General features: G+C 37.8%; 1 protein-coding gene across 3 annotated transcripts in view; it reads right to left on the bottom strand.

Annotated features, from left to right (window-relative positions):
- PCNX1 (pecanex 1) overlaps window positions 1-27,369 on the bottom strand; it is a gene marked incomplete at its 5' end in the record, with an annotated part of 166,814 nt that overhangs the window by 117,689 nt on the left and 21,756 nt on the right. For all 3 annotated transcript variants that reach the window (XM_014583989.2, XM_006167960.3, XM_014583990.2), the window contains 3 exon segments: window positions 9,945-11,651; window positions 22,212-22,301; window positions 23,865-23,910. In XM_014583989.2, coding sequence (XP_014439475.1) covers window positions 9,945-11,651; window positions 22,212-22,301; window positions 23,865-23,910 — 1,843 coding nt within the window.

The following is a 27,369-nucleotide window of genomic DNA, read 5'->3' as shown; positions in this document are numbered from 1 at the left end:
GAAGGGAAAGATAAGATGATTTCCTTTACTATCTTGCTTCTACTGAAGACAGGTGTTAATCATTAGTACACAATATATTCCATAGTACTGGGACAAAAAGACAAACTAGTATCCACTTTTAGTTAAAATGTTCTCAGGTTCATCATGAAATACAACATTTTTTGCTATCAACACACCATTTATATTTTGTTATCTGCAAAGCAAGAGAGAGACTTTTGCTATAGGGCACGCGCACTCACCAGAGATACAGAAAGAAATCATCCCCCAAGGGGCAATGGCCGTGCTGCAATCCCTTCCATTCCATTCTCCCCTTGGGATTTTGGGCATGCACACACACGTGCCCAGTGTGAGTTTTAAGCCACCAGGTCCAGGACTCGAATTGCGATCAGCTATGTGGGAGTCCAACGATATAACCATTATGCCATCTGCTGGACACTCACTTTCTTAATAGTGTTGGGAAAACATCACCATGAAAGTCTAGGTATCCACTGAACAACGTATTAGAGTTACAATTACTGCCTTTGTTGTCCTTTGCAATATTTAGGATGTAAATAACTTGTTACAAGAATGTTCAAAATGTGTACTATGATAACTACTTTAACAATAGTTAAGAACACATATCCAATGAAAATTTCATGTTACAATTAGTGCCATAGTAAACCATGTGCTATCCTCACTCTCCCGAATGTGCCACTGAACAGAGCATCTCCACCTGGAATAGGGGCCAGTGAGGGTCCAGTTCTATCAAAGCCAAAGAGGAAAAAGTATCTTTAAAGTCTGAAATATTTTGCTGTGAGCACATACAGTCACATATGTTATAGCCACACTTAAAACCACATACACAATCCAACTATAATAAACTCTTTCGGAATCACTTAACTTTATAGGAAAAGCAAAACAAACAAACGTCTTTTAATTAGGGTACCAGAGAAGAAGAAAATCCTTTAGAAACTGGCAAAGTTGACATTTCAAATTACTTAAACTCAGTTATCTTGTTAAAAAGAAGGATAGAAGGCAAGAAAGAAAAAGAAAATTAACAAGTGCAATGGTATGAGTATAAAATGCAAATTATGTGTGGCCTGCTAATTAAGGGAGCTGTATCCCACATAGTCAGCCCTGAGGTCTGAATCCCAGACTCAACACCTTGAAAAACATGCCAGGCACATGTTCGTGCATGCCCTAAATCCCAACAGGTTAAGAGAAGTGAAGGAATTGAGGCATGACCACATCCCATTGAGGGGTGCTTTCTCCCTTTCTGACTTTCCCTCTGATGACTGAAAAACAAAATAAAGTAAAATAAAATGAAAATAGTGAAAAATTAGCACTCTAACTATACCTGAATTCTATGCATGTATAGGAAAAGAAGGGAGGAAAAAAAATCACTAACATTCAAGTAATTCAAAAATCATGAATGATAAGATAAATATCAAATACTTCCACAATATATATTGGGTTGTTGGAAAAGTCATGACATATTTGTCTATGCAAAATTGCATCATGACTTTTCCAAAAGTCCAATATCTACAGTTGTATATTTTTAAATATATTTTTTCAAAATTACAAGTCTTGACTCTATTTGTTTATTTGTGCTAAAACAGATTTCAGAAGACTGAATTTATGATCATATTAAGTTTAGGAGAGACCTTCAAATAATTTCACTTTTTACTTTTGATATGAAAATCACTAATTAATTCTAAGCATTTACTGAGTGCCTAAGTACAACTTATGGACAAGGCACAAATGTCCTAAAACACTCCCATTTACCTCAATGAGAAGAGAAAAATTCTACATGTTCTATACTGAATTACTTCAGTGCAACCATTTTTTATATGAGGGTATTAAAAGCACAGAATCTTACTTGGTTTTACTCTGAGTGAAAACAGGGAAAGCATTAAAGTCACTAATGTACTTTCAAGATGACTGAGCTGCACAAAACAGCAAATTTTGGGACCAGCAGATGGTGTAATGGTTACATCGCTGAACTCCCACATAGTCGACTGGGATTCAAGTCCTGAACCCAGCAGCTGAAAACTCACGCCTGGTGCGTGTGCATGCGTGCATCCCCAAAATCCTGGGAAGAGAACAGAGGAGAAGGGATTGCAATGTGGCAGTCCTCCCAGGGGGCGATTTCTTGCTGTTTCTCCGTCTCTCTCTATCTCCCTGGCAAGTGCATGCATCCTATGACAAAAAAAAAAAAAAAAAAAAAAAAAAACTTTCAAAAAAAAAAACCCCACAAAGTTTAGAGAAGTAGGAAGTGAAGGCTGTCCAAATTCTATCTCTAACAGTGGAAAGCTGTGAATATAAATATGTACAAAGATGCCACTTAATAATGGCAATCACACAAGCTGATTGATTAGTGTAGTAAGTTACTTCTTAGTTATATACTGCTATGCCTAGACTCTTGTAATAGCTCAACTGCTATAAAATAATCAAAATTTGGAAGAAATTGCTCAAGAAACTGTTCTTTTCAGTAAGAATTATTTAATGTGAGAAAAAGAAGATCATGAAAATAAAAATGTGCATCTGGTATCACAAAAAGAACAGGAAAAAAATGTTATTAGGAAATTAAACATGCAAGAAAGATAACAAGGCCAACAGGTGGTATAGTGTTTAAGATATCTGGATCCCACATGGCTGACCATGTGGTTTGAGTCCTGTACCCAGAGGCCTGAAAATCACACCGGGCTCATGTGAATGTGTACGTGCCCAAAACCTTGAAAGAAGAAATGGAGGAGAAGGGACTGCAGTGCCATCCATCGCCCACAGTGGGAAGGGAAATGCTTTCTCACTTACATTGTTTCTGTGTCCCTAATGAATGAACTTGCCCTCTAGCAAATTTTTAAAAAATTTTAAAAAGACAATAAAAAGCAGAAAACAAATAAGTATTACACATCTCAGGGGCAAAAAAGCCATTTGCAAACATTCTTAAAACTGCTGAAACATTCAAAATAGATACTATTTCACATATGAATGAAATAATTATGTAAAGAAATGAACATTAATGCTTTCTCACTTACATTGTTTCTGTGTCCCTAATGAATGAACTTGCCCTCTAGCAAATTTTTAAAAAATTTTAAAAAGACCATAAAAAGCATAAAACAAATAAGTATTACACATCTCAGGGGCAAAAAAAGCCATGAACATTCAAGTAATTTTGCAAAAAACATTCTAATAAATATTTTAGTCTAGTCATGAAGTTCATTTTCTCTGAACAACTTTTCCCTTTCTTAGTTTCTGAGTCAGCCAAGAATGATGCTAACTAACATCAACAAGCAAAGATCTTGTTCTAATAAAGAAACAAATGCTTATGCATCATTTTCTGAAAGGTCAAAGAACAATGAGAGTCTAAGGCACAACTTCTCAGCATCAAGTCTGAATTAAAATAATTTCTGTCTGTGAAAACATTTTAAACAGCTACTTTATTTTTTGATTAGTAAGTTAACAAAAAGCAGCAAACAAAAGTATTAGCTGTGTTTTGAGTTAGAGAGAACTCCCACATCCTTAGTGATTTTTCCACAACTCCAGTAGCCAAACATAGTTAAATAAAATTCAAGAAATTAAGTGATACTCTAGAATCATAAATACAAAGAACATTTCCTTAAAAAATCTCTTAAGCTTAAGAATCACTTTCATAGCTAGTGTTCTAATCTTTTTAAACCTTCACAAATAGGATAAGAAAAAAATCAACCCTCTCCCAGAAAACTGCATTCAAATATAATTTTGCATATTTTATGCCTGAAATTCACGTAATAAGGGGTCATTAGCGAGTAATTAATTTTGACATTGAGAATGTGAAAGGGAAAACTTCCTTACAAATGATTTAAAAGCATCAGTGTCTCAGTTTATATAGTAAGTTTATAGTTTAAAAAGTACTTTCACGCTTCTAAGCTCATTAGATGAAAACTCTGACAGTAGGGGCCAGCAGGTGGCATACTGGTTGAGGCACTGGAGTTGTACATGGTCGACAGCTGTTCGAGTCCCAGACCCAGTGACTTGAAACGCACGCTGGATGCATGTGCATGTGTGCCCAAAATCCTGAGAGGAAACTGGAGGAGAAAGGATTGTGGCATAGTCGTCCCAACCCCCCCGAGGCGGGGGGTGGGGGGCACAGGATGATTTCTTGCTTTCTGTCTCTTCAGTGAGTGTACACATCCTATGGCAAAAAGTTGTAAAAAAAAAAAAAAATCTCTGATAGTAAACTGTGAGACAGGACTGGCCAGTTATTTTCCTGTTTTCCAACTGAGGAAACCTGAGGCACAGATTTAAATGGCTTACAGAGAATTTGGTAATTAGAGGTGATAATAAAATGTAACTATTTAACTCCTTATCCAGAACTTTATTGCTGCTAGAAAGAAAAACACTATAATGTTTGTTCCTACCTGACAAAAAAATCAGAGATGAGCTGGTTTTGGAAATTGTACGTATAAAATGTACTAGCTTCACCAATAAAATGCCTCTTTTCTTCTTTTCTTCATATTGTTGTAAAGAAAAATAATTTCCCCCACCCTGTTTTACTGTATTTAATGAGCATCTTCTGTGTAGTTTCATACGCCAAAGCTTTAGTCACAATATAGCCCAGAGATAACCTTTTCTTCATCAACCAAAATCAGGCACATATACATTTATTACAGCGTTACTCTATAGGCCTGAAAATCACACCGGGCTCATGTGAATGTGTACGTGCCCAAAACCTTGAAAGAAGAAATGGAGGAGAAGGGACTGCAGTGCCATCCATCGCCCACAGTGGGAAGGGAAATGCTTTCTCACTTACATTGTTTCTGTGTCCCTAATGAATGAACTTGCCCTCTAGCAAATTTTTAAAAAATTTTAAAAAGACAATAAAAAGCAGAAAACAAATAAGTATTACACATCTCAGGGGCAAAAAAGCCATTTGCAAACATTCTTAAAACTGCTGAAACATTCAAAATAGATACTATTTCACATATGAATGAAATAATTATGTAAAGAAATGAACATTCAAGTAATTTTGCAAAAAACATTCTAATAAATATTTTAGTCTAGTCATGAAGTTCATTTTCTCTGAACAACTTTTCCCTTTCTTAGTTTCTGAGTCAGCCAAGAATGATGCTAACTAACATCAACAAGCAAAGATCTTGTTCTAATAAAGAAACAAATGCTTATGCATCATTTTCTGAAAGGTCAAAGAACAATGAGAGTCTAAGGCACAACTTCTCAGCATCAAGTCTGAATTAAAATAATTTCTGTCTGTGAAAACATTTTAAACAGCTACTTTATTTTTTGATTAGTAAGTTAACAAAAAGCAGCAAACAAAAGTATTAGCTGTGTTTTGAGTTAGAGAGAACTCCCACATCCTTAGTGATTTTTCCACAACTCCAGTAGCCAAACATAGTTAAATAAAATTCAAGAAATTAAGTGATACTCTAGAATCATAAATACAAAGAACATTTCCTTAAAAAATCTCTTAAGCTTAAGAATCACTTTCATAGCTAGTGTTCTAATCTTTTTAAACCTTCACAAATAGGATAAGAAAAAAATCAACCCTCTCCCAGAAAACTGCATTCAAATATAATTTTGCATATTTTATGCCTGAAATTCACGTAATAAGGGGTCATTAGCGAGTAATTAATTTTGACATTGAGAATGTGAAAGGGAAAACTTCCTTACAAATGATTTAAAAGCATCAGTGTCTCAGTTTATATAGTAAGTTTATAGTTTAAAAAGTACTTTCACGCTTCTAAGCTCATTAGATGAAAACTCTGACAGTAGGGGCCAGCAGGTGGCATACTGGTTGAGGCACTGGAGTTGTACATGGTCGACAGCTGTTCGAGTCCCAGACCCAGTGACTTGAAACGCACGCTGGATGCATGTGCATGTGTGCCCAAAATCCTGAGAGGAAACTGGAGGAGAAAGGATTGTGGCATAGTCGTCCCAACCCCCCCGAGGCGGGGGGTGGGGGGCACAGGATGATTTCTTGCTTTCTGTCTCTTCAGTGAGTGTACACATCCTATGGCAAAAAGTTGTAAAAAAAAAAAAAAATCTCTGATAGTAAACTGTGAGACAGGACTGGCCAGTTATTTTCCTGTTTTCCAACTGAGGAAACCTGAGGCACAGATTTAAATGGCTTACAGAGAATTTGGTAATTAGAGGTGATAATAAAATGTAACTATTTAACTCCTTATCCAGAACTTTATTGCTGCTAGAAAGAAAAACACTATAATGTTTGTTCCTACCTGACAAAAAAATCAGAGATGAGCTGGTTTTGGAAATTGTACGTATAAAATGTACTAGCTTCACCAATAAAATGCCTCTTTTCTTCTTTTCTTCATATTGTTGTAAAGAAAAATAATTTCCCCCACCCTGTTTTACTGTATTTAATGAGCATCTTCTGTGTAGTTTCATACGCCAAAGCTTTAGTCACAATATAGCCCAGAGATAACCTTTTCTTCATCAACCAAAATCAGGCACATATACATTTATTACAGCGTTACTCTATTATAGAGGATTAGGTTATAATACATGATGTCCTTGACCACTACTAAAATGAAAAAGACAGCTTCTCTTGCATTTCATGACCACCTGCTTCTATGGTTCTTTCTTTGGCTTGATAGTTACTCCAGCTCCCCCTTCAGGGTCAGCTGTATATTTCTTCTGCTGTATATTACTTCAGCGTCCACAAATCCCACTCCATCTACTAACTGCTGCTTCTTACTGCCATGTGGACTGGAAAACCAGAAAATTACGACTTCAGAGACCTCTGTTTAGTAAAGTATAACTTTAATTCACACTTTCTTGAACAGTCAGTAGTCTCTGTCTTTTCTTTCTAATGTTCAATAATACCTGGGTAAAAAAGTAACAGATCTCCCATTTATATAAGTTGTTATGAGAAGATCTGATTTTTTTTTGCATAATTATTCTCTTAAAAAGTCATCTCTGGCTCCTAACACAACAATATTACAACAGGATCCTATTTCATGTTTACAGAATAGTATCTCAAACATTACATTTAAAATAATTTTCTTGTGAGGATAAAGAAATTCAGAAAAAAGTAAAAAGAATAGTAAGTAAACAAACCTCTTCACTCTGGCTTTATTCTTAGACTCTTGATTCTTTATAATCTGATAACTGATACAAAAAATATGCTAAAATAACAGAGTAATGAATTGTGTAGGAATATGTATCATTATAAATTGAGTAGGAAATACATTTAAGTGGCCCAAAAGAAAAATGACTTTACTAGGCCAGGAAACATAGTATATTCTGTCTTTATAACCTGACATATGTTTAACTATTATCAAGTTTCATTCACAATGATACACTACAATATCTCTAGTTTATTTCTACATATAATATTTTCTTCTACTTTAATTTTACAGCATTGACTTAGAAATGTTAAACAAGAACAAGCTACATTTGCACAGCATAACGGCTGCTGGGTAACAGTAACACAGCACTAGTGAGCATTTACCATGTGCCAGACACTGTTCTAAGCATGGACGTGTATTCATTCCCCTAATCCTCACAACGATCTTAGGAGATAGATACTACTATCTCATTTTAAGATGAGGGGGCTAAGGCTTAAAGAAGGAAAGCTGTCTTAAAAAAGTAAGTAGCTTTCCCAGAGTCATGACAGTAGAGCCCACACACTAACAAAGGTATGTGACCCCATGTCCTTGAACTCTTACAGATCACCTCCAATTCTAGAGTATTTTGTTTTAGTACTTTAAAGTACATTTCCTAAATTCCATTCGTCCACACTACTACCACCTACTTTAAAAATAAAGCAAAATCAAGTTGTTGAAGAACTCATCAAACAATTCAATAGGATAAAACCTATGTTTAGGCATATGAGTGGTCCAGCAATCATGTGTCTGTTGATATGCTTCCAGAGTATGATATATAAAGCAGAACAGAAAGGCCCCAGAAATTTCTCCTAACTGACAGAACCATAGCAAGATACGCTATTACAAACAAATATCTGTAAAAGTATTTGAGATTCTATGTAACTTTTAGATAATCGGAACCAAGATAAATCCCCTTCCACTACCTCCAATTTTCCAAAAGGTCCAAGTAAACAACAAAACTCCCACACATAGCTGTGATGAAAACAACAATAAATATAAACCCCAAAACACTTGATTTAATTTTTGCTCTAAATTTTTATTCTAAATGAACTCAAATAAAATTAGCCCCTGTAATGCTTATCTTTGGCAAAAAAAAAAAAAAGTTTTCAGTTGTAATGCTTATCTTTGGCAAAAAAAAAAAACTTTTTCAACAATCCACAGACCATTGCATTTCTTCCATTGGGTGGGAAATTTTTAGTTCATTAATTATTTCTTATTAAATTCAATGGGGTCAGAAAAAAGAATACAAACAAAATAAAACAAAAGGTGAAACCTAGAAAACTGAGGGTTTACTATATATTAGTCAAAGAACTATACTGAAAAGAGAGGAATATCTTCCATGTTAAGTTTTCCTAGAAAATAGAACACCCCACATTCCCTGTAAAAAGGAAATGACATTTTAAATACAAAAACTAGATTGTAGCTCTTGTACATACTTTTTCAGTATTTACATTGCAACAATATTTAGAACAGCATGTTTTCTGTAACTCTTCGTGTTCACTCTTAACATTTATTCTGATAATAATGTTAAAAAATAAGCTATATCTTAAAATCCAATAGGTTTCTTATATATAGTGAACATATTTGATATGAATTGTGTAGAAATCCCTGAAAACATTCTGAATCTTTTCTTTTAAAAATGATATCCAGGTCAAAGACTTGAGAGAATTTAAGTACTATATGGTCACCAAATGATTACAACCACTTCAGATATAATTCTCATATTTGTGCCTGGTTAATAGACTACTTTCTTCCTTGGGTACTGATGATCCCTTTCTTTATATTCTCATTAGAAATTAATCTTTGTTAAAACTTTACTAAAAATAAAATAATTACCATAATGTAGACTTTTAAAATATTCTAGATAAAATTAAAATTCTTTGGGAGAAAAAAGCACATTTGTATGTTTCAAAAATCCAACCTAAGAGATTGAACATTAAATAAATAAAGGAAATGTAGGTAGAGCCTAAAAAAGCTACTGTGCTAATAACAGAAGACCTAATTCTTCTGATTCTCTTCAAGAAGTAGATTCCCGAATAACCAGAACAGAATTAACAAACTACCCTGGGCAGGAGAGAAGAGCAAGAAATGACTCTGAGATAAACAAAGAGGCCAACACACACTGAACATAAAACCATCTATGCCATGTTGCTCAATCCCCCACAAGTCTGAAATAAGTACGCCAACCTTCAACCAAACACCAACACTGTTGTCAAAGTAGGTGGGAGGAGAGGCAGCACACACACTTTAGTGGATACAAAATGCCAATATAAACCACAAACCTCAATCTAGTAGACTTCAAGAAAAATGTGAAGTTACAGAAAAAAAAAAAAGAAAGAAAATTTTAAATGTCTGAAACTTGAATAAGAAGTAAAACCAAAAAACATACAGTAAAGAGTCACAGTTTTCAAACCAGAGCTAAGATAATATTGGAAAAAATCTTATGTAATGGGTTGAGAGATCCAATTCTCAAAGTTCGGTGACACACGCTGTGTAAGGGATGACTGAAAACGGTCCAGTGCCCTCATATAATTCCACATTTTGTCGCTGCTATTGTAACACAAAGGAAGGGAGTTAACTTTCGTTATTTTCGGCAAAACATCAACAGGTGAACATCATCAAGAACAAATTGATACATCCAAATAATACAACTGAAAAACTATTTTCTTGGTGTTCATACTAAATTCTTTTTTAAGCTAATCACTTCCTTCATGGAAGAAAGCTTATTTTAATAACAGAGTGGAGTGGAGAATATTAACAGTATATTGTGTAAGGCTACACTAGTTAGTAGTACCCAAAATCGCAGACTTTTGGGGAAACCTCTTCTCGTAGCTCACTTACCTCCACTGACTGCATCTTGCTCTTCCCCTTCAGGAAACGCAACCTGGCTTGGCAAGCTATTCCTAGACCGAGTAACGGTCTCTAACTGGGAAGCCCGTCCCAGTAGAGAGAGCTCATCTAGCACCTCTCCCTCTTTGGCCTCGAGGTCTGATTTGGAAGTGGTTAAGGGTTTTATGCTTTCAGGGGCCATCAGCCTGCTGCAGTCACTCAGACAGGCCACCGTGCCGCTGTCCAGGCTCAACACTCGGGCGCGCGTCTTGCCACTGTTTGTGCTGGAAGTCCGCCGTGTGGCCCGCTTTTTGCCAGTTCCTTCAGGACCCAAATGAGCTCTGTGTGTGTGATCTGAGTCTGTGCCCCTGTCTTTGTGAGTGTGTCTGGTCTTTAGAGCAGTGTACTTGCCGTCGGGAGACTGACACGAATGAGAAGTAGTGCTAGAGGAGCTATCGCTACTGAACTGGTGAGCAGACTGAACGCTTGAGGCTCGACTCAAGTCACTTGGGTCACTGGAGTCCTCGTCGTGACAAAATATAGCACTGTGTGGTTTGGTACCAGAAACACCTCGAAAGGAAACGTAATCCCTGTGCCGACTTGCATCAAAACTGCTGGCCCGTTTTTTCCCTGTCCGTCTCCTGCCTGACTTGTGTGCAGAGGCTGTCCGGTGGATTAAGCTGGAGGACTTAGGTCGTACATCCCCGCCCTTCTGCTTCCCGCCAACGTCTTTACAAACTTTTGAATCTGCTGAAATGGCTGATTTATCGTTCTGCTCTTCTTTGTTTTCTACAGTTTTCCCAAGTGGTCTGTCCTCTTGGGAAGTAACTTCGTTGGCATGAGGGTTTTTATTGGCTTCTTCAGATGCGGAGGTACTGAGGCCTCTCTGATTGTGCATCTCATCAGAGGTGTTGGAATCCTTGGCCTCATGAGCCACACTGTTCAGACTCACTTCCATGGCAGTCTTTTCAGTGCTCGCCCTCTTGTCACTGGCACAGCTACTTTTCTCCTCCGGGTCGGCAGGGCACTCTTTTTTCTTACCGCCTTTCTTCCCTACTTTAGGAGATTCCTCGTGCTCCGACAAGATGCTCTCTATGTGTGTGGAGCTGGTCTGCTCACTTTTGTAGCTGCTGACGGTACTGTTGGTGTCACGGTCTGTCCCGCTGCAGTAGCTCTCCGTAGACCCACTACTCCGAGTGCTCAAGCTCCTCAAGCTGTCGATGCTTTTGTCGGCTTTCAAAGGTTTGCTCTTCCCGTTTTTTGTGGGTGGCTGAGGATGACTGTGTTTTAGGTCACTAGCAAGCTGAAATTCCCCTGATAAACAAGAATTTTCCACTAAGGATTCTTTGGATCCAGAATGAGGTTTGGAAGATTCTAACTCACTAACTGGATCTAAGCCACGTCTTTGCTGATAAAGAGGGAAGTCGTTCAGTGAAGTATCTGGGAAAGCCACAGCAGAGCTCGAAGTCCGGGGTACGCCTCGTGGCCGGTGGTCTTTCCTATAAGAGTGTGAATGTAAAGGTACGAGAGAAGCTACTTCTGTATCACAGGCGCTGGACAGAGACTGATCGACGTGGTGGTGGTGGCTGTGACTTGGCAGGCTTACTTTGTCACTGAAGTCCCTTGGTAAGTCCTGTCCACAAGAGGATAAGGAAGGCTGAATGGAGATGAAGGAGTCATTGGAGACCAGACGGAAGAGTTTCCGATCAGTTGCCAAATCTGTTTCAAACACATATTTGGAAATGTTAGCACAAATGTATGATTTGCTTTTCTACTATTTAACAATGGAAAGAATTCAGGGCATACAGTAAACCAAGAATAAACAATTTCTCAAGTAGTTCACTAAATAACAGTTGACCAGTCATTCCACAGAGCTGGTTTCCGTTTCACAGCTGCACAAAGAAAGCATTCTACTTCTGGAATAAACAGAACTTCCAAATCTTTGAGTTCTTCAACCAGCTCAAAGATGTTCTGTAGAGGACCAACAATAAAATAAGAGGCAGCAGAAGATTACTTTTAAAAAACTGACCTAGAAGAGAAGAGGGGATTGCAGTGTGGCCATTCCACCAGGGATGATTTCTCACTTTTCCTCTCTCTGTATCTCCCTCATGAGTGCATGTACCCCATGGCAAAAGCCAAAAAATAAGAAAAGAAAAAGGGAAAAAAAGGACCTAGAGTCCCATGCAAGCTCAGTATTTAACTTACTAACTATAGATAACTCTGGATAACCTTTCTGAGCCTCTGCTTCTTCATCTGTAAAATATGATTATCAACCTCACTGATTAGCAAGACAAGGAATAATTGAGTGTTGAGTGAATAACATATTGTTTAGTAAAAAGTCATCACAATTAATGGTAGCTATCATTTTACTTCACTAACAGAATATGAAATCCTTTTGAAAATCTAATATGATTGTTTTATGAACAAAACAACAAAAAAAACTAGAGTAATCAGAAACAGGAAAAAAAAATTAAAAGGCTGACCAATGCCCAAACAAGATCTGATATAATGATGTAAGACATCTTGTTGTTCTTATAAGGCAGAATATTCTATCTCCCCTTTCATCGACAGTGCAATCACAAAATGTCTCAGGAAAAAAATACAAAAATACATATCCATCTGTATCTATCAGACTATTCCTTTAATCCTTGATGTAGGGCAGTGGTTAGTGACTAGAGTTACCATACACCATGTATATTAATATAAATATATTAAAATACAAATTCACCTACATACCTACCTACGTTATAATTCATCTTGGAATATAGCTTAACAACCAAACTAAACAAAAACTGATTTTTTTAAATGCATTTTGACAGACAAGGATGGTTGAATCTGTTGTTAGTTCGAAAAGAAAAGAGATTATTGTCATATTTGTCATAATTGCACAGACAAAATATTATAACAAATTATATAGTAAGTCAGACTCTTCTCAGTAGACTCTCAATGATAAAAGAAGACATTTCCCCCTAAGATTAAAGTAAGAATGGGTCATTAGAAATGTTTATGTACTTTAAAAAAAAATCTAAATCTACTAGTTTCGAATAATTAAAAACAGAGATAGCCTCTAGAATGTACCATATGAATTGTTATTTATAAATTATCTATTGGGCCTTAGCTTAAGGTTTAAAGTTTTCAAGATAAGTAAAACCCATGTTCTTAATCATCTGCCCAAAATAGCTGCTACTGTACTTAGGTTCCTATCTCTGTAAACAGCAAAATTTAAAAGTTAACACCATATTTATTTTTTTGCACAATTAAACTATATGTTACATCTAGAAACTCTCAATAAAGATCTATTAAGCAATTGTGGAATGGTGTGATAGTCATATTTCATGGATCGAATTCTATAGAATAAAAACTTATCAACTCTGACCATGTAGCTCAAAATCACTGAATCTAACAACGTATATCAAAGACCTTCCTAAAAAAATGCTAATAATCAAATAATCTCCCTTCCAAAACATTAGTAAGCCAGAAATTTAAGTTTTTAATTTTAAAACAAATTTATTTTAATGTATGTTCTTTTTTTCCAATGGTGTGTAACAAATATACCATAAAGTGTTTACTTTTTTCAGGAAGAATTTTAGGTTTTAGAAAAATGTTCAGGTAAATATGCTTTGTTAGACATTCTTCTGTACTGGTACCAATATTTTCAAAGATTATATTGCAGTTAAGAAGTTCAAATCAACACAAAGAGTACTATTCTTCATCTAATTAAATTATTTTCAGTGCTTGTCATTAGTGGTGTTCAGGAAAACAAAGGCATGCTCACACACTGCTTATGGTGGGATCAACTGGTACAACCTTCTGTAAAGCAACCTGGCAACACAACCAAAAGTGTTGAAAAAGTATTCTTATCCTTGGATTGAAAACATATTTCTAAAAGTTGTTCTTAATGAATAAAATCAAGTATGCATATAAGGTTTAATCACAAAGTTGTTCATCTCAGGTTACTATAGGAGTCCTTAAACACAACAAGAATGACAATGTCCAGTGAAAATAATCAAATAAATTATATAGTCTATTAATAATATCCTAGACAGTAAAAACATTTACATGGTATATGGAATAATATGAGAAAATATCCAAGTGAAAATACTATATAAAAAACATGGTTCAGTTCTGTAATTTAAAAAGAATGCTAAGGGGCCAGCAGGTGGCATGGTGGTTAAGGCGCTAGACTCCCACATGGCCAACCACCATTTTAGTCCCAGACCTGGTAGCTTGCTTTTTCACTTTCTCTCTCTCTCACAAGTACATGTACTCTCTCTTTCTGTTTCTCTCTGGTGAGTGCCAATTGCCCTGTAGCAAAATTCAAAACAACAATAATACACAAAATTAAATAATTCTTTAAAACTAAATAAATCTTAAAAAAAGAATGCTAGGGTACATTTGAGTATGTTTGTATGACTGTGAAAAGTTATATACATCTTTAACCATAAAAAGTAATAAAAGAGACCAACAGTTGGCGTAATGGCTATTTTGCTGGACTCCTATATAGTCAACTGCTATTTGAGTCCCAGATCTGGTGGCTTAAACTCACAATGGGCGCGTGTCTATGCGTGCCCAAGATTCTGAGACGAGAATAGAGGAAAAGGGATTGCAGCATGGCCATCCCCCCTGGGGGTTGATTTCTCACTTTCTGTCTCTCTCTGTCTTGCTGGCAAGCACACGCGCCCTATATCAAAAACCTCTCCAAAGGGGGGAGGGTAATAAAGTCCAGATACACGCCATAACATGGTAAGAGAAAGAAGCCATACACCTAACATATAATTCCATTTCTATGAAATGTCTAGAGTAGGCAAATGCATAGAGATGGAAAATAGACCAGTGATTGTCAGCAGCTGGGAGAAAGAAGAAATGGGGAGCCAATGGGTACAGGTTTCTTTTTTAGGGTGATAAAAACGTTCTGGAATTAGGCAGTGGTAGTGGATGCAAAGCATTATGGATATACTAAAAAACCACTGAATTGAACGCTATACAAGGGTAATCTTTATATTATGTAAATTATATTAAAATTAAAGAAAAAAGTGACATACCAAAAACAATTTCTAATTATTTTCTTCTTCGTACTTAACTATACTTTCTGAAGTTAATATACATTACTTTTATAAACAGAAATCATATTTTTCTCCTATTTCCTGGATCATCCCCATCAATTATAAAAACATGGTATTAGTTTTCTTATAATATCTTACAAAATCCAAATCCCTCCCTTATCCTTACTTCCTCTGCTAGCTATCAGCTTAGGACTTTGCTCCCTTGACAAAAATTCACTGAAAAAGGGTCAGCAGGTGGCGTGGTGGTTAGGGCACTGGATCCCTCATGGCCAACTCTGCGGTTTGAGTCCCAGACCTAGCGGCCTGGAAAAAAAAAAAAAAACAAAAAAAACTGCTGGGGCCATGTGCATGCATGCCCAAAATCTTGGAAGGAAAATGGAGGAGAAGGGATTGCAGTATGCCATCCACCCTGGGAGGTGTTTCTCACTTTCCCTGCTCGCTCGTTCTCTCCTTCTCTTGTGAGTGCACATGTCCTATAGCAAAGACTTTCACTGAAAGCGCAGCATGTGTTACTATCTTCGACTCTTCTTCAATTCACTCTTGAGCAGACTCTAATCCCACTTCATTAAAACTGTGCTTAACACGGTCACCAGCTCTTGACACTGTTAAATCCAATGGCTAAACCTCAGTCTTCCTATCACTTGATCTATGAGCACATTTGACCAAGCTGGCCAATCCATTCTAGAAGTGCCGGACTGTATATAATTGTCTCCATTTTCCTTCTTTATGACCAGCTGTTTCTAGTCAGTCTCCTGGACTTGGCATGGTGTAGGGCTTAGTCCTTGGAGTGTTTCATTTTTCTCTCTACAGTCACTCTTTTGTAGATATCCAGTTTTCTGGCCCTATGATAAACCAAAATTTAAAAAATACACATAGCTAGTTCCTCCATTTTCTACCCAATCCCTCTATCATATGAGAATGGTTTAAAGTTCTGAACCTAGACAGGAAAGACAAAAGTGAGAAGAGCAGGGAAACTGCAGATATCCTCTTCTTAGAAGTAGAAAAGTAGAGGATATACCCCCACATTCTCAATTTTCTTTTAATCATCCTGAATCATATGACAAAAGAAGTCCAATTTATCAACAAACTGCTAACTAACTAAAGGTCATAGTTCTGTAAATCCAAACCAGCCAAGGAAACGGAGGAACCCAAACATTTAAACTAGAATGAATGATTGCCACTAGGTGGTGCCAAACCACAGCCAAGACCAAGAAGGTCCGGGAGAGCCCAAGAATCACGCAGGCTTGCCTGGTGCATTTACAAATTTCTTAATAACTCAATCCCATATCTGACTGATTTCTTTTTCTTTTCTATTTATACACTGACTTCTTCTAAATTTAAAATCCCAAACCAGACCTCTGATCTGAAATCCTGACCTCTCCCTGTTTTCTTATTGCCACTTAGAAGTCTAACAGCATCTCACATAACTGAACTCCCTATCTTACTCCCCCTCCTAATCTCTCCAGCCCTGAATCTGTCCCTCCATAGTCTGCCCTTTCAGTTAATAGGTACTGTGAGCCTCCTTGATGTTTACTCCAAAGCCTTAGTGCATGGTTACTATGTCTGTCATCTACTCTATCCAAATCTATCAATTTATCCTTTTATTAATATCTTTTTCTTAAAGAGGTTTTTGCCTTAGAGTGCATGCGCTTACTGGAGAGAGAGACAAAGAGGGAAAATAAGAAATCCCCTCCAGGGGCTGTAATCCCTTCTCCTCCATCTCTTCTAGGGATCTTGGGCACTCACGCACACATGCCCGGCATGATTTTCATGCCACTGAGTCTGGGACTTGAGCCGCGGTTGGCCATGTGGGAGTCCAGTGATGTAACCACAGGAAAGACAAAAGTGAGAAGAGCAGGGAAACTGCAGATATCCTCTTCTTAGAAGTAGAAAAGTAGAGGATATACCCCCACATTCTCAATTTTCTTTTAATCATCCTGAATCATATGACAAAAGAAGTCCAATTTATCAACAAACTGCTAACTAACTAAAGGTCATAGTTCTGTAAATCCAAACCAGCCAAGGAAACGGAGGAACCCAAACATTTAAACTAGAATGAATGATTGCCACTAGGTGGTGCCAAACCACAGCCAAGACCAAGAAGGTCCGGGAGAGCCCAAGAATCACGCAGGCTTGCCTGGTGCATTTACAAATTTCTTAATAACTCAATCCCATATCTGACTGATTTCTTTTTCTTTTCTATTTATACACTGACTTCTTCTAAATTTAAAATCCCAAACCAGACCTCTGATCTGAAATCCTGACCTCTCCCTGTTTTCTTATTGCCACTTAGAAGTCTAACAGCATCTCACATAACTGAACTCCCTATCTTACTCCCCCTCCTAATCTCTCCAGCCCTGAATCTGTCCCTCCATAGTCTGCCCTTTCAGTTAATAGGTACTGTGAGCCTCCTTGATGTTTACTCCAAAGCCTTAGTGCATGGTTACTATGTCTGTCATCTACTCTATCCAAATCTATCAATTTATCCTTTTATTAATATCTTTTTCTTAAAGAGGTTTTTGCCTTAGAGTGCATGCGCTTACTGGAGAGAGAGACAAAGAGGGAAAATAAGAAATCCCCTCCAGGGGCTGTAATCCCTTCTCCTCCATCTCTTCTAGGGATCTTGGGCACTCACGCACACATGCCCGGCATGATTTTCATGCCACTGAGTCTGGGACTTGAGCCGCGGTTGGCCATGTGGGAGTCCAGTGATGTAACCGCTGTGCCATCTGCTGGCCCCCTCTTATTAACATCTTACACACATATGAGCATTCGTGCACGCACACTCACACAATTTTTCACTACCCTGATCAGTGCTCCAGAGTATTACAATTATCTGCTAACCAAGATCTGGGCTTCAGTATTTGCCCCTTTTATTCTATTTTTAACATAGGACCCAGAGTGATTCTGTTAAAATGTAACTCAATCCTTTTTAAAAGCAGTTCCTTACTGTACTCCAAATTTAACTTGACATCTTTAAAAATGGTTTACAAGACTTTATATATTTGGCCCTTCACTTACTCTGCACCAGCTCATTAGTTCTCAACCCTAACAAGCACAGACCCACCTCAGAGCTTTTGCCCTACTGCTCCCTCTGCATGGAGGGACCCTAAGCTCCCAGAACTCTTGAAAACTCGTCCCTCGGCTTCTTCAGGTTTTTGTTCTCAGTGAAGCTTTCCCTCAAACGCTCTACTTAAAACTACAATTTCTCGAGACCAGCAGACAGTGTAATGTATGTCTCTATGCTCCCACATAGTCAACTGTGGTTCAAGTTCCAGCAGCTTAAAACTCACACCAGGCATGTGTGCCCAAAATCCTGCGAGGAATGAGAAAGGTCTGTGGCATGGTCACATCCCATGGGGGTGATTTCTTGCTTTCTGTCTCTGTGTCTCTCTAGCAAGCGCAAATACCCTATAGCAAAAATCTCTCTTAAAAACAAAACTACAATTTCTCCAGCCCCTGCCACTCCCTGCATTTTCTCTCTATTAAATATATATACTGATTTATACTAGAATGATTCTGCACTGACAGTATAGAGGCCACATGAGGGCAGAAGTTTTTGTCTGTTCACAGATTGATTTCTGGTACTTAAAACAGTGCTAGGTACTTAATGAGTACTCAATATTATTGGCTAAATGTTAAATAAATGGAGATGCTATGTGATAAAACTACATGAAAGTAGTATGGTATAGTGATTCAAAGTATGAGTCAAAATAGTATCTGAATCATAGGCCTGCCAATTTGTAGCTATGTGACTTTGGGCAAGTTTCTTTTAATAAACTTCTCTCTAAGCCATAATATATTCATCTATAAACCGAGAATAATAATAGCATTGACTTCAAATGCTTACAGTAAAGATTAACTGGATGAATGCACATACAAATGCTTAGAAAAAGAACTAAACCAGGGGTTGACAGACACCATTCACTGAGCCAAGTCCGGCCTTCTGCTTCGGTAAATGAAGTTTTAGTGTAGCACGGTCATGCCCCCTCACTTGTGCATTGTTTATGGTTCCTTTCACCCCATAACAGTAGAGGTGAGTAGCTGAACAGCAGGAGAGATCATATGGCCTGAAAAGCTATTACGGAAAAATCTGCCGACCCCTAATGTAGGCAATGGTATGCACTCAGTGAAGGTTAGACATCATTAACTATGAGCCCACAATCCCAGAAGGAGGAATTGCGGAGAGGCCACCTCCCCGGAGGGGTGATTTCTCATTTGCCTTTCACTGTCTCTGTCTCTCTCCAGCAAGCACTTGTGATCCATGGCAAAAACCTAAAAAAAAATTAAAAAATAAAAAATAGGGAGCTGTCTGATCCTTAAATGCAGAGGCACCAATCCCTCTAAGATTACTACCTTCTTGTTGAGACACTCTGCTGGTTACATATTACAGGAAGGAACACTATAACTCTAAACACAACTGATTCACCTTCAATTTAAAAAAAAAAAAACAACAACTTCCACATAGTACAGTATGTGCAACGCCTTTTGGGCTTTTTGGCAAACAGTAGGGCTGGGAGAGGTAGTCCACAAAAGCGAATGGACAATGATAGGTACTGTGATTCCAAAACAGCAGAGAAGTACATGGAAAAAATTCCAAGTCACGGGAACGAAGTATACTTCTAAGGAATGGATGTACATAAAAAATATTAATGTGTAAATGTCATAATTTAGTGATTTATTTGTAATCTCATTTACAAGTTTCCTAATTAACAACAGGAAACTCCCTACCCTATCTGCCCACCAAACATCACCCATAGGCTAATGTCACTCTTTCTCATGAATAAAATAAACTTAAAAGGTCCCTAAAACATAAAAATGTCAAAGCTATAATAAAAACTATAGAATCCAAAATATTCATTTACAAAGTAGTTAAATAAGGAAGGGGAGAATCACAAACAGTTGAAATTTCTATTAGTAATCTACTAGAATCCCACTACGAGGCACATATCCCAAAGGAAAAAAAATCAGTATGGAGTGGAAGTATCTGCTTTGCCATGTTTATCACAGTATGATTCCCAATAACCAAGACACAAAATCAGCCAAAGTATCTGCTAATAGACAAACGGAATTTAAAAAAAAAAAAACGTGGTATATATTTTTATAATGGAAGCTATTCACCATTAAAAAGATGAAATCCTGTCATTAGAGGCAACATTGATAAGCCTAAAGGGCATTATGTTAAAGAAATAAACCGGGCACAAAGAGAAAAACCCAAATGTTCTCACTCATATGTGGAAACTAAAAAAGTTGTCAGCAGAGAAATAGAGAATAGAATAGTGGTTATTAACAGCCAGGAAGAGCAGGTGGGGGTGGGGAGAGAGAAAGGGAGATGCTGGTTAATGGAAACCCAATTATAATTCGTTAAGAGGAATCTAATGGTTCATAGCACAGCAGGGTTAGCTATAGTTACAAATAATTTACTGCATATTTTAAAATAGCTAAAAGAGATCATTTTAAATGTTCCCAATACAAAGTAATGATAAATGTTTCAGACGGTATATATGTTAATTACCCTGATTTGATCATTGTACATCCTATTCATATAAAGTCATCATATCTCACAAATATGTACAATTATTATCTGTCAATTAAAAATATGTCAAGGGACCAGCAGATGGCATATGCTGGACTCCCACATAGTCAACTGTGGTTGGAGTCCTGGACCCCATGGCCTGAAACTCACACTGGGAGCACATGCATGCATGCCCAGGATCCTAAGAGGAGAATGGAGGAGAGGGGATTGTAGTGTGGTCATCCCTCTGAAGGGTGATTTCTCACTTTTTGTCTCTCTGTCTTTCCCTGTCTCTCTGGCAAGCGCATATGCCCTATAGCAAAAATCTCTCTAAAAAAATTTTTTTGAAAGGGGGCCACATGGTGGCATTACTATAAAATGAGAAACTCTGCAAGGCTGTCCCACATGGGAAGGTTCGGAATTCACGTCCAGAGACCTCCCTGAGTACACTAGGCACCTGTAAGATCTCGGTGTAGCTAAGGCTGGAAGATCACAGCATCAGTACCAAGACCCTAGCAGGAGTGCTGTGTCTCTCTGCCTGCCTGCCTCGCTCTCTCTTTCTCTCTCTTGCTCATAAAGAAACGTATAAACTTTTTAAAAAAGATAAAAATTAGAAAACAAAGAAATGATCTGCTACAGGAAGTTACCACACTGGATAGACAATACACAGCATCTTCAAAAAGTTTGTGGAAAAATGCATGTTATGAAAAAAACATGAATTTCTTTTCTTCTTTTGCACCAAAATAAATTCATTCTTTAATCTCATTTTCCACAAACTTTTTGAAGTCCCCTTTATGATTTCTTGGTAAGTCGAAACACACCGAGCTCATACGTGTGCATTGTGCATATCCAAAATCCCAAAAGGAGGGAAAAATGGAAAAAAACGTATTGCAATGTGACCATGTTTCACTAGGGGGTGCTTTCTCCCTCTACTTCTCTCTGTCTGTCTCTGGTGAGTATATACCACCTCTTGCAAACTTAGGAAAAAAGAGAGAGATCATACTGAATGGAAATAATAATTTCATATACTACGTCATCTAAGCTGGGTAAGGTGTGCTGACCAAATGAAAGAACAGCAGATGCTCATCTTTCATCTCATTCACTCTGGAGCATATGCTCACAAAATTTTCCTCTCCTGTTTATATGATAAAATGTCACATAAACAGTAAGTTAAAAGCACTTATAATACTGTATTATTATCATTACCCCAGTAAATAATTTTTCCTTTTCTCTTAAATATTTATACATATTTATTTGGTATAAAGTGTTTTTTGTTTTGTTTTGTTTTTAATTTTGCTATAGGGCATGTGTACTCACCAGAGACAGACAGAGAGAGAAGGGGAAAGTGCGAAATCACCCCCCAGAGGGATGGCCATGTAGCAATCCCTTCTCCTCCATTCTCCCTTCGAGATTTATGGGCCTCCATCCTTCCCTCCCTCCTGAGATTTTGGGCACATACCCACACAAGCCTACCTGATTTTCAAGCCAACAATCCAAGACTTGAATCACGCTGTTGGCTGTGTGGGATCCAGTTGCCTTAACCACCAGGCCACCTGGTTGGTCCTAAGTCACTGTATTTGAATGTTTCTTTAAAATAAGGCATTAAATTTTTATAAACTTCTGCCAAAATATGGGTGGTATATTCCATAAAGTCACCCTGGTTACCACAATACATATTGTCACTATGAAGTATGTTCTTACCTTGTTCTTCACTTCCTTCCTTACAAAGACTAGAGCTCTGGCCCAAACTTAAACTGATATCGTCAGAAGTCTTAGCAGTGTCTGTATCTCCTACAAAGTTAAGAGAAATACATGAGTAACATATTAAAAGCAAAGGCCACCATGTGGCATAACTAAGGATGGACACCAAGGAGTATGATAGGTATCTACCAACTAAGGCAGTCTGTGTATTAAAGGTCGCAACAGTGGAAGACAGTGACACATGATTACTGTTGTAAACTACAAACCAGAGAGTAGATACCCCAGTGTCCCATATGGCGCTGGCCCTTCCGCCTCAGTAGTCATTGGAGAGCCGCAGCCATGGCTCTGTGGTACACTATGGCTATGGGCCTCAACAAGGGCCACAAAGTGACCAAGAACATGAGCAAGCCAGTACGGCCGCCACCGCAGGCTCCTCACCAAGCACACCAAGTTCATATGCGACATGATCCGGGTGGTGTGCGGCTTCGTCCCCTACGAGCAGCACGATGGAGCTGCTCAAGGTGTCCAAGGACAGGCGCACTTAAGTTCATCAAGAAGCGGGTGGGGACGCGCATCTGTGCCAAGAGGAAGCGCGAGGGGCTGAGCAACGTGCTGCCAAGAAGGACTGAGTCCGCCCCATGCCAATCAAGCCGACTTGGTGAGGGGGGTACAAAACCACAAACCAAATATGTAAAATGGAAAGTTGATAACATTAGCTTTTTTAAAAAAAAATAAGTCGATTTACAAAAGAAATACAGGGTCAGCAGGTGGCATAGTGGTTAAAGGCGCTGAACTCCCACGTAGCTGACCATGGTTCAAGTTCTGGACCTGGTGGCTTGCTTTCTCACTCTCTCTCTCTCTCTCTCTCTGTCTCTGTCTGATGAGTGCATGTGTTCTATAGCAAATTAATAATAATAATAATAATAATAGGGGCCGACAGGTGGTGTGGTGTTTAGAGGCACTGGACTCCCACATAGGTGACTATGGTTTGAGTCCTGGACCTGGTAGCTTGCTTTCTTACTTTCCCTTTCTCTCTTTCTCTGTCTCTCTCTCTCTCTGAACAAACTGGAAAATAATAATAAAACATAAAGTTAAATAATTATTTTTAAAATATTAATAATAATATTGACAAAATTAAATAAATAATTCTAAAAAAGGAAAGAAATACAAATGATAAAATAACGACTTAAAACAATATAAGTCTACTTCTCTGGGAAAATTAGTAAGCTAAAAAATTGTAGGGTAAAAGTAACATACATTTGCCTGAAATAGATATGTAGAATAAAAGGCAGGGAAAAACTTCCTTTTCTTAGTGTCTCATTTGTGCCCACATTTAAAGGTTTTATATCAAACTACCTAGGCTCCCATGAACCTCATCAAAATCATTGAAAATATTTTCCCTGAAGACAAAAAAGTTTCTTATAGATCAAAACTTACAATTCATACAACGTAATGCAAATGGTCAAATGTTTGTGAAATCTGGATGAGGAAAGGGGGATACAAATGAAATCGAACAACCTTAATAACTTGAATAATTCTATTTATAAAGTAATTTAAAATGTGATTTTCCATTAATTTGAAATTACATTATTTTTATTAGAATCAAAAATGACACAGAAAGTCAAGATGACTTTCATGTTAGATCACATCTACCTTTAATAGTTGCTGCTGTTCCCAGACGAGAGGAGCCAGATCCGATCTGAAAACATGACATGAATAAAACTAATTAAAATGCTAGGTTGACATCACTACCAATGTGGACTGGCAAATTTCTCAAACAAAGCTAACTTATTATCGAACAAGCTAGCAGCCACTTTCACCCATCCTCAGATGCCCGTTGACACGTCCTACTAGTGCCATACAACCTGCGTGCTGTGGCATGTGATGTGTGTGTCCCACATCAGGCTGCGAGCTCAGGACTGACAGAGCCCCTAGGGACAAATGTCACCAACCTCAAGTAACTCCGATCATACCAATTTTTTTAATGATGCTTCATGACATGTTCATGTTATAAACCAAACAAAAACTAAGCATGGAGTCTATCTGAAATAAATTTAGACTTTTGGAGGTATATAAAGGAGAGGTTTGGGGGACAGAACATATTAATATATGCTACATAAAGAGCAACATAAATCTTACTGTCAAACTGTTGGTGTATCGAAATGTGCTTTCTGAGTTCCAAGCAAAAAGTTAAGTATTTGTCTGTAGATGCTTAAAACATTACAAAATAAACATTAAAAAGTATCTGTGAAAAATGAATTTTTAGTATAAACTATAAACAGAAAACTCAAATCTGACCACTGTGCTTTTAGTGGTTATAATCAAGATGATATAAGACTTCCCTAAAATTTCATAGCCATTATTTATTACATTGCCATAAAAATCACATGAACAAATTCCACAATTACATTAATGAAACCAAATATAATAACATGACAGTTACTGAGTCAACAAATCTTAGCCACTCTTCTTGTAACCAGTTTCCACGAGATTCAAAGAACAGAAGAGTTAAATTTAGCATCTGAAAATTATGGACATTCATATTAGTTTATATTTACTAAGTCTTCCTTTCACTGATTCAATTTAACAGAACGATAGCTCAAGAAACATGCTCAAAATAAAGGTTAATGTTGACTCTGCAGAAGCACAGAAGACTTCCTGAACCTGGAGAGCAACTGAGTGGGTGTACACATAGGTAAAAATTCACTAAACCATACAGTTCAAACGTTGCACTAATGGCCCAACCATGGTGGTGCAGTCATTGCACAGCATTCAGCAATGATGGAAGCCATATGGAAGACTGGGATTTGGTTTCTGTGTCAATCTATGCACCCTGGCTGTGTGTGATCCTGACTGCCTGGAAAAGCTTGAGGCAGTGGGAGAAACTGAGGAGTGAATCTGTTAAGGTTTATCTTTCCCTCTTTCTCTCCTTCCCTTCTTCTCTCCTTCCACACTCTCCTTCTCATAAAAGAAATATACTTGGGGCCAGCAGGTGGCATAGTGGCTGGAGCACTGGACTCCCACATGGCCGAATACAGTTTGAGCCCCAGACCTGGTGGCTTGCTTTCTCATTTGCCCTTTCTCTCTCTCTCTGGTGAGTGTACTTGCCCTCTAGCAAATTAAAATAATAATAATAAAGCTATTTTTGAAATAAAATAAATATATGTAAAATTAAAAGATGTGCACCATGATGTACAAGTTCTATGTCAGTGAAAGAGTAAATAAAAATAAACATACACATACAAGTTAAAACTACTAATAAATTCTTGATGTAGCCAATAAAAAGTATGCTTCATAATATTTTTGAACTATTTATTAAACTTAATTCTTGTCTTTTTTTTATTAAGTATTTGCTATAGGGCGCAAGCACTTGCCAGAGACAGAGAGAATGAAAGTGAGAAACCATCCCCCTAGGGGAGATGACTACACCACAATCCCTTCTTCTTCCTCCTCTGGGGATTTTAGGCACACAAGCATATGCATCTGGGGTAATTCTCAAGCTGCCAGGTTTAGCACCTTAACCTCCATGCCTCCTGCTGTCCCCCAACTCCTGCTTTTAATTAGGCACAGGAGGCACTGTAATCAATCAGAAAGAAAAAAAGCCAGAAAGCCTTTTCCTGAAAAGGAAAGTTTATATGCACCCATGCTCTAAAGAAGGGACTCCCTCCCTAACACAAATACCTCACGTTCCAAAAGACACAATGCCAAGGGTAGAGTATCCAAACGTGGCTGGCTACTGCCCTGCCCACTCAACTATCCTACTGCATAATGAAAAATGGTGTGGCTCTCCAAAAGATTATTGGGAAAATGTAGGTTTACTCTGTAGGGTCATGTGACATTGCCCATACTTATCTATAAGAAGAAAGGCCATGATTAATAAGAATACATGGGACCAGCAGGTGGCATGGTGGTTAAAGTACTGGACACTCCCACATGGCTAACCACAGTTCGAATCCCAGACTGGTAGCTTGCTTTCTCATTTTCCTTCTCTCTCTCTCTGTGTCTTTCTCTGGTCAAACTAAAATGAATGAATGAATGAATAAAATTAAATAATTATTTTTAAAAGAATACAAAGCATACAGCCACACTGAAAAACTAAATAATTTTATTCCAAAATGCCAACTAAGAAAAACGCAAAAGCCAACAAAACACAGGACCTAGGGCCAGAAAACTTTTCTTCAGGCTGGCATTATACAAATTAAAACTGAAAAAGTGTCACCCTAATTACTATGTCACAACAATGCTTTTCACAAGATTCTTTTTCCTTAAACTCAAGATTCTTTTTCCTTAAACTCCAACATTTCCTATTCCATGAGCTTGCTATAGAAAACAAGTGTAAGGACCTACTTGTTTTACACTATACTTAATCACAACCAAAGCTGTTACTGAAAAATCATTCACTTTAAGTCATGAAAGTGCAATTCGAATAGAGGCAAGCCTTCTACCAAAGTCTATCAGGAAACAAGACCCTGTTCAAGATTTTGATTCACAAAAGACAGTATTTTTCATAATACTGCTTTAGATAGCACACAGTCACCAACATAGAGTCGGGAGAATTCGGTCTGCTACTTGCTCATTTGCTAAATAAGGAGACAGGTCCTTTCTCCCTCTAAAGTTCTATTATCTATACACATAAAGGAAATTAGTAATCACTAACTGAAAGCCAGCTGTGCAACAGGCAGTGAATGCGTGGAAAGTCTTATCTGTAAAGGCTTTTAAACTGACAAATGTCATCCTATGTCAAACAGAAAGTGCTAAAATTAATACCACAAATAATGCTCTATCTGCAAGAGAAGGGGCGAGTACCATAACGTAAGGTCTTTAAACACCTTGAGGACCATGAGACGGTTATAGAAAGAGTTAGAGCTAGGCCAGAAAGGAAAAAAGAACTTGGGCCAGTAGCAGTGGTAAAGTGGCAACCCAACCCTCTCTGGTGCTAGACCCACATGGGAAGGTCTAGGGTTCAAATCCACAGGTCTCCCTGTGAAGGATGGGCCCATGTGCATGCCTAACTCCAGTCTGCCTGAGGCTGGGGGTAGATGTGGATTGCAGCCTGAGGACCCTACTGGGGGCTCCGGTATCCCTCTGTCTCCTTTTCTCCCTTTCATGGAATAAATAAACAAACTTTTAAGAAATAAAGGAAAGAATGAAGGGAAAG

The sequence above is a fragment of the Tupaia chinensis genome, unplaced genomic scaffold (assembly GCF_000334495.1).
Source record: "Tupaia chinensis unplaced genomic scaffold, TupChi_1.0 Scaffold145367_1, whole genome shotgun sequence".
NCBI classification, from domain to species: domain Eukaryota; kingdom Metazoa; phylum Chordata; class Mammalia; order Scandentia; family Tupaiidae; genus Tupaia; species Tupaia belangeri.
This window is presented reverse-complemented; position numbering and strand designations above follow the sequence as displayed.